The 12,146-nt window shown below is 36.2% G+C and overlaps 1 protein-coding gene across 3 annotated transcripts in view; it reads right to left on the bottom strand.

Moving 5' to 3' along the window:
• Positions 1-12,146, bottom strand: part of SNX29 (sorting nexin 29) — a 139,197-nt gene that overhangs the window by 8,189 nt on the left and 118,862 nt on the right. Inside the window, exon 21 of one of the 3 annotated variants that reach the window (XM_084536436.1) lies at positions 11,861-11,915. The exons of 1 other annotated variant lie outside the window; for it this stretch is intronic. In XM_084536436.1, the coding sequence (XP_084392562.1) occupies positions 11,903-11,915 (13 nt within the window). In that variant the 3' untranslated portion in view covers positions 11,861-11,902. Of the gene's footprint in view, positions 1-11,056; positions 11,916-12,146 lie in introns of those variants that run through there. One more of the 3 variants, XM_084536435.1, reaches the window with a different exon arrangement.

Genomic DNA, 12,146 nt, shown 5'->3' with positions numbered 1-12,146 from the left:
GGACAGTTTGGCAGGTCAGATATTCTATGAACTCTTGGGCAGAAGTATGAGCACCTTAAGGCAATCCTACCAGTTCTTCTGGCAAATGCACGTGAAGATGAAATTGGAACACTTGTTCTCAATCTATTTTTAACAATTTGCATTTTGGACTGAGGAAGAACCTACATGCAATGTCTTCAAATCCACTTTCTCATTTGTCTTATTCAGTGAAAGCAGTCTTTCAGTTAGTATTTTTGGGCATGATTTAGGGTTCACCCATAGCTGACAGTTTTATTCAGACTAAAATACAAATTTAAAATATGTAAATCTAAACCAGCGTGTAGTTATTTTAGAATAACTGTTCCAGAACAGCTACCCCCAGTCCCTGTGATAAGCACTTACTCTTCAAGTCTACATCTGATATCTGAGCTACACAACTTCAGTATTAACATAATATTCTCCTTTTTATTCTATTACCTTCTTAGCCACTGAGGTCCTAACAGGGTTTAATTTTCCAGACTGAGTCTGGCAGGCATCTGGACACTTGCCAGGCATGAACCTGTTGAGCACTGGAATGCTCAAGCACTAGAGGCTCCAGTTCTCTGCATTCTCACCTTGTCCCAGTCTGAAGAGAAAAGCATCCTGCTGAGAATCAATTCCTTTTTCCCACCAGGTCACTGTTTAGCTTTTAAGCATTCATGATTGATCTGCTCAGCGTTTGTTTGGATACCAATTCAGATGCATTGATTTTGTCTAGGTGTCAAGTTCTGCCTGAGGTGCATCTATAGAAAACAGCTTAAAATAACCAGCCTTTTTAATCAGCTTCTAGTTTCTTCATACGCTTCATTCATTGGCTCTCCATGTATCAAAATGTAAAGTATGCTTTGTGCGCTTCTCTTTACATACACCTGGAACTGCAGCATTCTTTTAAATGACATCACGAACATTTACATAAAGAAATTTATTTCTCATCTCCTTTTCTACTCTTCAGAATAAAATTAGAGAGAGAAGTAAAAATAAAGTAACATGCCTGAAATTGGAAATACTTTCAGTCTGAATAACAGTCTGAAATTGCAATAGAATATAATTGCAATAAGCACATCCGGGGAGTGTAGAAAAGCTCAGGATCAGGTTGTTCACATATCTCGCATGGAAATGCATCTCTGGAGACACTCATGATCCTAGCTTTGCCTGAGTTGTGTTAAACATAGCTCATGAAAAAAAAAAAACAAACATCAGCAGACAGATAAATTTGATGACTTTTTGTTGACAGTTTCTTGTGTGATTCATATTTTCATTTGTCATGATAATCGAATTTCTGGTTAAAATCCCAATACTTAATGTGGTAAACTCGATTCAGTCAGCAGGCCTCCTCAAAAAGGTAATATTAAACAAGGCTTATACTATATGATGAGGTCCTTATTAAAAAAGTGTAATTCTGATCTGCCAGTACACACTTTAGCACCTTCTTCTGCCAGCTACAATCATCTCTAACAGTTGCTTAGTGGCACTATTAACTAAGACTCTGACTTCATCAAATCATTTTGTATACTTTAGTAACTCCTGTTACTCTGGCTAATATATTTGTTTCCAGTTGCTGAAGTGTAAAAATAATTGGACCCACATTCCTATCTTCATTTCCAATCATGCAGAAAGGAAATACAACTATTAATGAGAAGCAGTGATCTTCATCTATTAATACAAATGACTGGGCTGGGAAGTTTAAATAGTCAACTGTTTATAGAAGAAATAGAACAACATGGGTTAGATAATCCCTCTATAGTGTAATTTGGCATTGAAATTCCTGAAGACACTCTATTAGAGCAAAGTTGTCAAGTTAAAACAATTATTAAAATTATTAAAACAATTCCCTTCAAGATTAGAACTGAATTGACCAAGAAATGAAGAACATTTATTCTAATATTCTATTCATCTGCTTTATTAACATGCAACTCCTTCTACTTCAAAATACACACTTCTACAACAAAATACAGTATTCATAATATATTCAATCTCTTCTTGCTGTGAAATAACTTCCAACTTGTAATCATGCTTAAATTTGTTATAATCCAAATGATCCTAACTTGAATGTTCTCATGCTACAAATGAGTTTCCGTATCAGCATGAAGACTTTCTTCATAAACATCATCTGCATTGATACTTGATTTTTTTCCATAAACCATGACACTTTACAGAATTCTGATGATTGGACCTTTTTTATTCCACTGACTTTACTTTGAATTTGGCATACCAAGATACTAACTGTCCAGTGAATGTTTAGAATGCATTAGTCACAATCTATGAAGTGAGGAATACCCATGTGTAATTTTGGATGGCACGCACACTCTCTCATTCAGGAAATGCTCAGAACCCTACAAGAATCACCTTTCACCAGTTAACATCTGAGCACCTAAAGTGTATTACATCTGGGAGTGGTTATCTTAGCTGGAATACCACCAAAAATGGAAAATAATGATTAAATACAGTTCTGAAGCAAATGATCCCTTCACAACTAACTAGAAAGCCACAAATCAAAAATCAATGAACATGCATATAAGAGAAAGTTCACTATAACGTACTATTTATTTATATTGATATAATTATTTTGTGTATTGCAATGATTAGTTAAAGGTGGCAAGTTTGGCTACTGTATCCATTTTCCCCCAGGAAACAGCATTCTTCTCTACGGGGGTTAGCTGAATTTGAGTAAGCATTATAATCTACCACTTCTCAGTGAAGGGTAAGTGAATGAACAAATGGTTTAGAAGCAGGACGTGTTCCAAGGTTGTTCATATAAAAGGTAGTATTTGCTTTCAGAAGAACAGTGTTTGGTGAATATCTGGATTTGCTTTTTTCCTGTTAGTACTGTAATTATCTTTAAGGAAAGCAGAGAAAGCTCTAGGATACATTTCTATTAAAAACCACTGAGGTAACTAAAAACAGAAGACCTGCATCAGGATTCACAATGTACGTGAAAATAAATGGAGTAAAATTCCTGTTTGACGAGTAGCAATTTCAGTGTGCTGAGACAGCAGTGCTTTACAGGGAGGCTAGCCAGACACCTCCTCCTCCATATTCACAAGTTGTTTGCATTGAAAAGTGACATGGAGACAACTTTAATTACCAAATTAGCTTCTAAACAGCCCATGATCGATACGTTTGGCATTGGCAATAACAACAGAAAGCTTACAGGAAGTGTGTTCTCAGACATTAGCATATATGAAGCCAGTAAAAGGCATTATATATTTACCACTCTAACCTACACACCTCTTCTTTAGCCAGAAGAGAAAAAAAAAAAAAAAAAAAAAAAACACTTCCATCTTTCATGACAAATGGTGAAAAGAGAGATTTACCATCTCTTCTAATTTGCCTAATTGTGCCAATAGCATAAAGAGGAAGAATCTGAAAACTTGGAAAGTTTCTTCCCACCTGTCAATGCTTATCATTGCTACTGAGCTCACTAGTACACTTAGAGTAATTTCAGTGAAAACCTGGTTCCTATTTCTGATGCACTGCACCATGTCTGACTTTTAACCCGCAACACCACGTAACCTAGCGTCTTGGGGGACGATGCTCTGAGACCTGAGGGCTGGCAGCACTGCAGCAGTGACTGGTTTCCCGTCCTGGAATCCTGCCACCTACATTTCCCTGTAGAGAAGCTTTGTGCCTTCCATGTTCCTTCACTCTTCTTGACTCCAAATTCAGCCAGGCAAGAATATGTGCCCACAAGCACTAGCACTTACACTCTTCAGGATAGTTTAAATAGTCTCCACGGGAATAACGCAACTTAGCTGTCTTTGCTTAGCTTTGCAAGTAAACTGCCCATCATAAAAAGGCACCTGCACAAATTGCCATGTTTATTTCATTTTTAAAAACAAAACCCTTCTTTTAAAACTACCATAACAGCAAATGGAATTATAAAGAAAAGTTGTGATCAATACATTGTGTTTTGATCTCCCAAGAAAGTGCTTGAGTTTTAATTGCTCCATCAAGTTAAGAGGTATCAGCTGCTTTTCTCAAGTATTTTTCATTTCTCATGAAGATTACACCATGACATTAATATAGGCAACGAGGCAGAAGAGAGCTGACATGACCATTCTCATGGCACATCTAGACGTGTCCCTGAAATATCATAATGTTTCTGGAAGATATGCTAGCAATAATAAAAAGTGAAGAACAGTGCTTTATAGCGGTTGCTTTTTTTTTTTTTTTTTTTTTTTTTTTTTAATACTAAGGGCAAGTTCCTGCAGCCCAACCAGAAGCTTGATACTAATAGAGATTCATGACCTAAAAGCTTGAAAATATAGGATGTTTTCACCTCAATATTTGGTAGCTTTTTGATTGTTCTTAACTTTAGACTTATTTTTAGTTTCCCTAAGCTAAAATATTTCAAATTGAGTTGGATAGCACATAGAAATAGAGCACCTGCAGCTGGAAACAATCACAGAGAGGGATTTGAGACTTGGCGTACTGAAATTAAATGTGTGCTCTCCAAATAAACAAAAGTAATCAAGATGGGAAAATATGTATAAGTACAGAATTAAGTACTGTCAACAGAATAACAAGGGAAATGCTGACTTTGTTCTTGGTAATGAAGACAAGGACTAATGTTTATATTTCATCCAACCCAGAAAAGGAAGCTAATCAAAGAAGGTATGACGCTGCCTGGTAAATAACTCTGGGAGCCAACTTGGGATGCAACGTTCCTGTTGGATTAGAGACAAACTAAACAGACAGCAGGCAGGCCAGCATGGAGAAGACCACAGTAGTCAGCAACCAAATCAGACTTTCTGTTTAGTCAGATTTCAATTATTTACTCTGTAAGAAAGAAACAAAATGTCAATGATAAACATACCCACACTCCCCCAATGTTTTGTTGTTGTTTTTTTTAAACCCACAAAGTTAACCGGAATCAAAATTTGCTGCCATCTCCAGCAGGATTTAAACACACAGTAACTTGCTGGCCATAAGATCCTGAAGCTCCAGTGCAGTTCTCCAGGTATCATCAGATTCAGAACCTTTACAAAGTAAATCATCTTGGTCCCTCTCTAATGCAGGTGCAACTTTGCCAAACTGTTTAAAATAAAAATAAATGAACTGTAATTTAGGACAACGGTCATCAGCTGTGACTCATGTTGCTGGCAGCTGTTTAAGTGCAACTGCAGTGCTGGAGTACATCTGCACAGCCACTGGGCAGGAGCAGCCTGGGGGTTGCTCAGTGTTCCATTTCTCAGCTACGTGAAGAAGCTTGTTCTTAGCTACATAAAGCAGCAGCAGAAATAGTTGCTGCCCATCTACATTTGATCCATTAGGAAGTTATGGGATCACTAGAAAGTCACTTTCACTTTTGCCTATGAACTCCCCAGGAAGCTGTTCTTCTCCTTGTCTCTCTAAGCTTTGTGGCTTTCAGCCACTTGAAGACTTTGGCATTGGCAAGACTAGCCAACCTTGACAGAGGACGTTTTATGGCTTTGAATAGATGTCAAGCTAAACAGAAACTGAAAAAGCTGCTGAGATATCACCTTCTCTGGTTTAGAAATGGATCAATGAAACACTGTATGTAAAAATCAATATTATACATGAATGGTACAGTACCAGGAGGCAGTGAGATGATGGAGAAGTTTATCTTTTTTGGGATACTCCAGCTTTGCAAGCAGCAGGAGGAGAGAAAAGTCTTAAAAGATACCATACACAGCACATGCCTACGGTTCCTCCTTGCAAGATTACTGTATGGTCCTGAAAAGCAAAGGCCTACACTGACACAATGTGAAGACTATTTAGCCCTAACACAGGTGATATACATCAACTTACCTGCCGTAACAACAGCTCTACAGTTGGATATCGAAACATTTTTTCCTCTTACACATACAGCTACCCTGTGCTTAGAAAAAGCTGGGTGCTGGGGTTTATTGGAGTCCCCAGGATTTAGATTCATTTGACTCAGCTATAGCACTAACAGTAAAAACAAGATAAATTATTCAGTCTGCCTGACAATACAAACCAGTCCCATTTAATTTCCCTTTGGTCACACCTAGCTGTTCTCAATAGGCAGTGCTTCAGGATTTATCTCCTTATTTTGTAGAAGTCTTCTACCGAAAGACTTTAAAAGTAGTCAGACATTCAGAGCTGTTCAGTATGTTTATGACTTGCCCAGAAACTGTATTAAGACTAATAAATTAAATCTCTTATAAAGAATTAATTTATGAGTTCTTACAGCTTAGAATAAAATCCCAGAAAAAAAGATATCAGTTAAAATAGACACAGATTAGTAAGAAACAGGCTTTTTGGCTCATTTTGCAGTTGCAAAATTAAACGATTTTATGCAAGCTGTTTACAAGGCACAGATTTCTAACATTTTCTACAGGGAACAGCAATCTCTGCAGATCCACATATTAGCGGTTCTCATTCCCATACATCAGGCATTTCACTAAACTCTTAAGTGCAATTGCATTACACTTAATATCTTAATCTAAAAATAAGCCTTCATAATGCTGTTGGTATAATCAACCTCTGGGGCACTGTGTAATTCATATGTGAAGATAAGAAAAAGTGACTCTGGTCTGCTCTCAGAGACAGGGACATCAGCCATCCCAGTACAAATCCTTCCTGTAACTTCTGACTAAAACGGGGTTATTTTAGCAAGAGTAAACTGAAGAAACCTGTTTCACTATAAAACAGATCTGCATTAGGACTTGACAATCTGCAGCTCCTCTGAGTACATCATCATAGACAAGAATAGTCTGATGTCATACTTAGACCCAGTACTCCAGTCATGTTGTCCCTGGACCATACCATGTTGGCCATACCGAAACAGCTGGTGGATCAAGCACGGAGATAATAGGTATGCATTTTCTGCATGCTGCAGAAGAACTCCATGATGAAGTTACCTCTATTATTTCTGCACAGACCTCAATAGCTGAGGTCATTTTGCAATTTTGAACTGCCATTTGGACTAATTTGTCCCTATAGAGAATGTATTTGGAGACCTCTGAAGCATTCTCACAAAGTTCCTAAAAAACACGCAACAACTATTTTCATTACTAATTTGTTAATGAGGTGAAGTGATATGGCAGGGAAGTAAAGACTATCATGCATACCATTAATTTTTGTTACTAATGGATGAGTGCCTATAATTACAACAAGTTATTCTAAAATTCTGCTAACTTTTCATGGATTCTACTGTCACCACAGAAGTGCCAAATCTATTAAAAATACATCATAAAAATAGCATCTGAAATACAACAGAATTCAATGGGCCCTGTTTATAGCTGGCAGATTAACAAAGCCAAGAAACAAAGCTTCTGTATGATGTTTTGAATTTCAGTGATGGCCTGTAGCTAATTCATGCTGTTTTCACATAAGGGACTGATGGCTGCTGAAATATTTTTCAGTATGAGTTCAAATGAGGAAAAGAAATAACCCACCTCCTTTTGAAAAACCATGCAGTAAGGCATAAACAAACTTGTTATGGTCTGGATTAAAGCCAAGTACACACACAAGTACAAAGACACCTCCCTCATGAAGATTATTTGCCTCATTTATTTGAATGGATGCATCCATTTACCCATTACTGTCAGCATTGCACAGAAAGGAGTATGAATAAGCACTGGAAGACTGCAATGTAAGAGGTATAAACTAATTTTTCTAGACCACATTTTCTCAAGTATTCCTTACAGTTTCCTATGTTAAGAGAAAGGAATAAAGCTTATATATCCATCTGTCAGCTTGACTTCTGAAAAGTCTTTTAGAAAGACTTTTGTCTTTCTTTCTAACTCTTGAAAATCTTCAAAATTTCTACTTTGGAACAATAATTAAACTTAATATTTGGTTGAATTCCCAGCGAAATATCCATTACATAATTCTTTGTTTTCTTGCAACACTCAAAATTTAACAATTACAGGAAGAGGAAAAATTTAGAGGTCGTGTTGTTTCACTACTTTTTTTTTTTTTTTAATCTGCCATTCAAGTAATAATGTAAAATTTACATATGCGGGTATATTTGCACATAAGCTTTCTGATTAAAGGAACAGTGTATTTTCAATAGTTATTCTCCCCCTGGCCTACCACCCCCAACAGATTCTTCAAGCAAAATTGAACTGGGACAATGACATTTCAGGAGATCTGTAGCAAACATTATGAACTCATGTTTGACAGCTTAGCTTGCGATATTTCTGAGAACAGATTACATAAATGCACTATGCCGAAACTGTTTGCAAATGCCATTCTGTGCCAAAAAAGTGTTTGCAAATGTCACAGAGAACCACCCAATATGAAAAGGGCCCTTTGCTTAATCTAGAGTGATTGATTACTTCTGCTCAAGGCCTGATCTTCAGGCTACAGAATACAAACAGTGTTTGACTGATGCTTGCTGTGCCCTACTGTGATTCTCATCAGCAGGAAACGAAAGCATGCAGTGACTTACAAGACTTGTTCATTGTTTTTCAGCATCAGATATCTTGAAAAAAATAACATTTTCAATTCCAGAGAGCATCAAAAAGACAATTTAGAGATAAAACAATGAGTATTTGGGAACTGAAGAGAGAACACAGGCCTATTGCCCTGACTATAAGGACATATAGCTAACTTGTTAGGTCATGTTACTCAGATTCTGGTTCCTAAACAACAAATCCACTAAATCATGTTCTCAGTAAAGAATGCTTCTTTGTATATCAACTACACACTTACTGGTCTATGATTTCTACCATTCCTCCACTGTTTAGAAAACCTTGGAACAAAAGTGAATTTTTGTATGGTCTGCATTATTGGAAAATATCTCATCAAGCTTCTCTGTAATAGAATTCAAGCTGAAAATGGCACGTCACAGTTTCTCTGAACTTAAGCCAAACCTGTTGTTTTTCCCTACAATTATATGATCAGCTCTATCAGGTTCATGAGTTTTTAGGTACATCTTTAATATAGTTAATGGGATTATTTTTATAGTTAGAGATTTCAACTTCTTAAGGATTTCCAGATGGAGTTTTGTCTAGGTCATGTCATCCAGGCCCGACCAGAATGGTTTCAAGTGATATGTTTTGCCATGCAGATTGGTTAAAGTCAGTCAGAAGCCTTTCAGTTCTTTTCAATGCACAGATGAAGGTTTAGAGACCACCTCATCCTGTGTTAGAACAGCATGGCTTCCAAAACCTCCTGAAGTGCCACAGTTACATGATATGCAATTTCCTAATACTTTAAGTGATACAGTAAAGTAGAGATTATTTGGTGTTTTTCTTTTTCAGTTCCATTAATCAATTTCTATTAATTCTGTGAACATATATTTAAGTAAATACTTCTCTCTCCAGTTGCACATTTCAAAATCTAATTTAAAAAAAAAAAAAAAATCACCAAAAGTGATTTGGAATATGAAAAGTTCAATGAAGAAATACACGGTGCCATCTACTAAAAGCCCTTGTGCTATACTACCTACCCTAAATCTGCTCTCAGCTGTACAGAGAACGTAACTTGGAAAATTTCTCTTCCTTAAAATTTTTTGTTTTTTTCCAGTACTTTGCCTTTCCAAAAAAGAGATCAGATTTTGGAGCATTCTATCTCTTGCTGTACACAGTGGAATAATACATTGTTGAAAGGGGTCTGCACTAAGGCATTGTTGTGAAGATCATGAACGGTAACTAAGGGTTATGGATCCCAGAGCTCTCATACCCAGCTGCACTTGCACATAAATTGCTGTAACTGACCAGATGGCTTCTTACAAAACAACATGTTTATACGATTAGTTTCCAAAACAATTCATGGTGGCACACTTATTTCCTGCAAGAGACCTGCAGATGGTTCCCTTCCCCTACCTATGAGTTCTCCAAAATATATCTCCTGAACTAGCTGTTATGCAATCTTCCGCTACATATGCTGATATGTGACTGTGAATATCTAAAGCTGGCAATTTTCTTAAAATAATCTCCATAAAGAGAAACTTAACAAGCAATTATAGATCAGCAAGTTCAAGTGCATCTGTAGAATAAATTTTACAGACTAGTAGGATTTTGTAGAGGAACTCTTTGAAAGACACAATTTCAAAATTGAGGATTTATGCAGATTTGGGCCTGGGAGGTCTTGTTTAACTTGTATTCTTTGACAATATAACTGCCATGCTGAACAAGGGTAATTAAGTGGCTATCAATGCATCACGTTTATAATTGTCATGAAGTCTGATATCAGATGGTACTAAGCAGGGGATAATGTAGCTTAGTAGGCACGAAATTGCCTCAGGATGGGGAAATTTTGTGAAAAAACAAAACAAAACAAAACAAAAAAAAAAAAAACACATTGTTCCAATGGATCAGAGATACCCATAGGGTGCACACAACCCGACATACAAAGCAGTGACGTACCTGAAACAGTCCTGAACTATCATGCAATGAATCACACACCATCCACTTTTACCGCTATGTATTCATTCTAGTAACTGTCACTATAGAGACAATTTAGTGTATTATAGGCTGCTGAGAAATTTAAAATATATATAGAGAAAAAAATTATCTTGATATCAAGTAAAAATATTCCATTTGATTTTTTTTTTTTTTTTGCCAGCTTGCTGCTCTTTGATGACTTGGATGCTATGTAAAAATACGTACTAGGATGTAACAGAATGTGTTTGTGGACCTTCTATATCGGAAATTCTGTGCCTACTGTAAAACATTAATAATATTTAGGATTGATTGAAAAGGGGCAGAAGGATGCAGCTGTGGTAGTTTAAAACATAGTAACTCCCACACCATTATACAGTAGGGACGGTATAAACATGTATGTATCTGTACTTCCTTGACTCTCAAAGTTTTGGCATATTCTCAGCTATTGATTATTTGAGTTGCAAATTCCTCTGTGCTCCCCTCTTCTGGAAAAGTCAGCTCCAGTAGAACAGTAGGGTAAATTGTTAGGGACAGAGAAGACAGCCAGGAAATACAGCGTCAAGCTACCACAGGCACGCATCTTATCTTGTTTACTACAGAACTTAGGAAAATTCATATAATGAAAGAGGATTTTATTTTGTATTAGGAATATTTGGAGCATTTATATATATATAATAATATAATATATATATTTTTTTTTTTTTAAGACTTTTTTTTTTTTTTTTTTTTTTTAAGACTCCTACTCAAGTAATCATGCCAGAAACTGATTTACATTGTATGAAAACATAACTACATAATCTCAAACAAAGGATGTGTGAGTTCTGGCTAAGAGTATTAGACTTAACCCCCTTTACAAATCATGTGTGTGTTAGTGAGCACACCAAAAGAAAAAAAAAGATAGAACCAATTATTATTTAAAGGAAAGGAAATGTGCTGTAAGATTTCTTAGCTATTCAACTAGAAATAAGATCTATGGGCTTACAAGAAAAGGATTTTATCAATCCTGTAGAGACTTCAACCTCTTTGAAATGTAAAAAGTTAAAATAGTTTGACAACTATTAGTAATCAGTAATTAATCTAGGAAGGTAACTGAAAGGATTATTAAGTACTTTTTTAAAAAAAACTATTTTCATGGTTATACTTCACAACTCTCAATTATCATTCTGCATGAAAAATAAAATACAGTTATTTTATGCAAGGTTTGAGTATAACACTATGGTATTCCACCTGGAGACAAACACAATATAAATAGCGTATTAACTCACTGCAGAGCTTGCTGAAATGAGAATATACCTATCTCAGGCTCTCAATGATACTTAATTTAACAAAGAGAGACTGGTAAATTGAGTTGACAGGCAGACTTTGAAGCTCTGGGCAAGCCTGGCTGAGCTACACAGCGTGCATAGATTCAGTGGCACACACAGCTAAAAGACTAGCAGAATGCCAGCATGAATTAGAAGCACAAATACAGTCAGAATCAAGCATAATATTGCATCTGGAAGAGTTACTGATTAGCTTACCTTGGTAAGTGTTCCAGTTTCCTGTACACAGTTCCATACAATTCATACATTAAGCCTAGACAATAAGGACAGTAGCCTGACACAGATGATATTACAAACATTTGTACTTTAAATCATAATGAAATTATCATCTAGATTTAATTTAGTGAGGATGCGTCTGTGCCCCAGAACATTTATGTTTCTATATTCATTCACAGTATATAGATAGCAGTAAACTGTTTCAGATCTGTGCAAGAAAATAATTTCTTGCTGATGAAATACAGATGTGGATTCTATGATTTTGGGA

This window comes from Aythya ferina (assembly GCF_964211825.1).
Source record: "Aythya ferina genome assembly, chromosome: 15".
In the NCBI taxonomy this organism is placed as follows: domain Eukaryota; kingdom Metazoa; phylum Chordata; class Aves; order Anseriformes; family Anatidae; genus Aythya; species Aythya ferina.
This window is presented reverse-complemented; position numbering and strand designations above follow the sequence as displayed.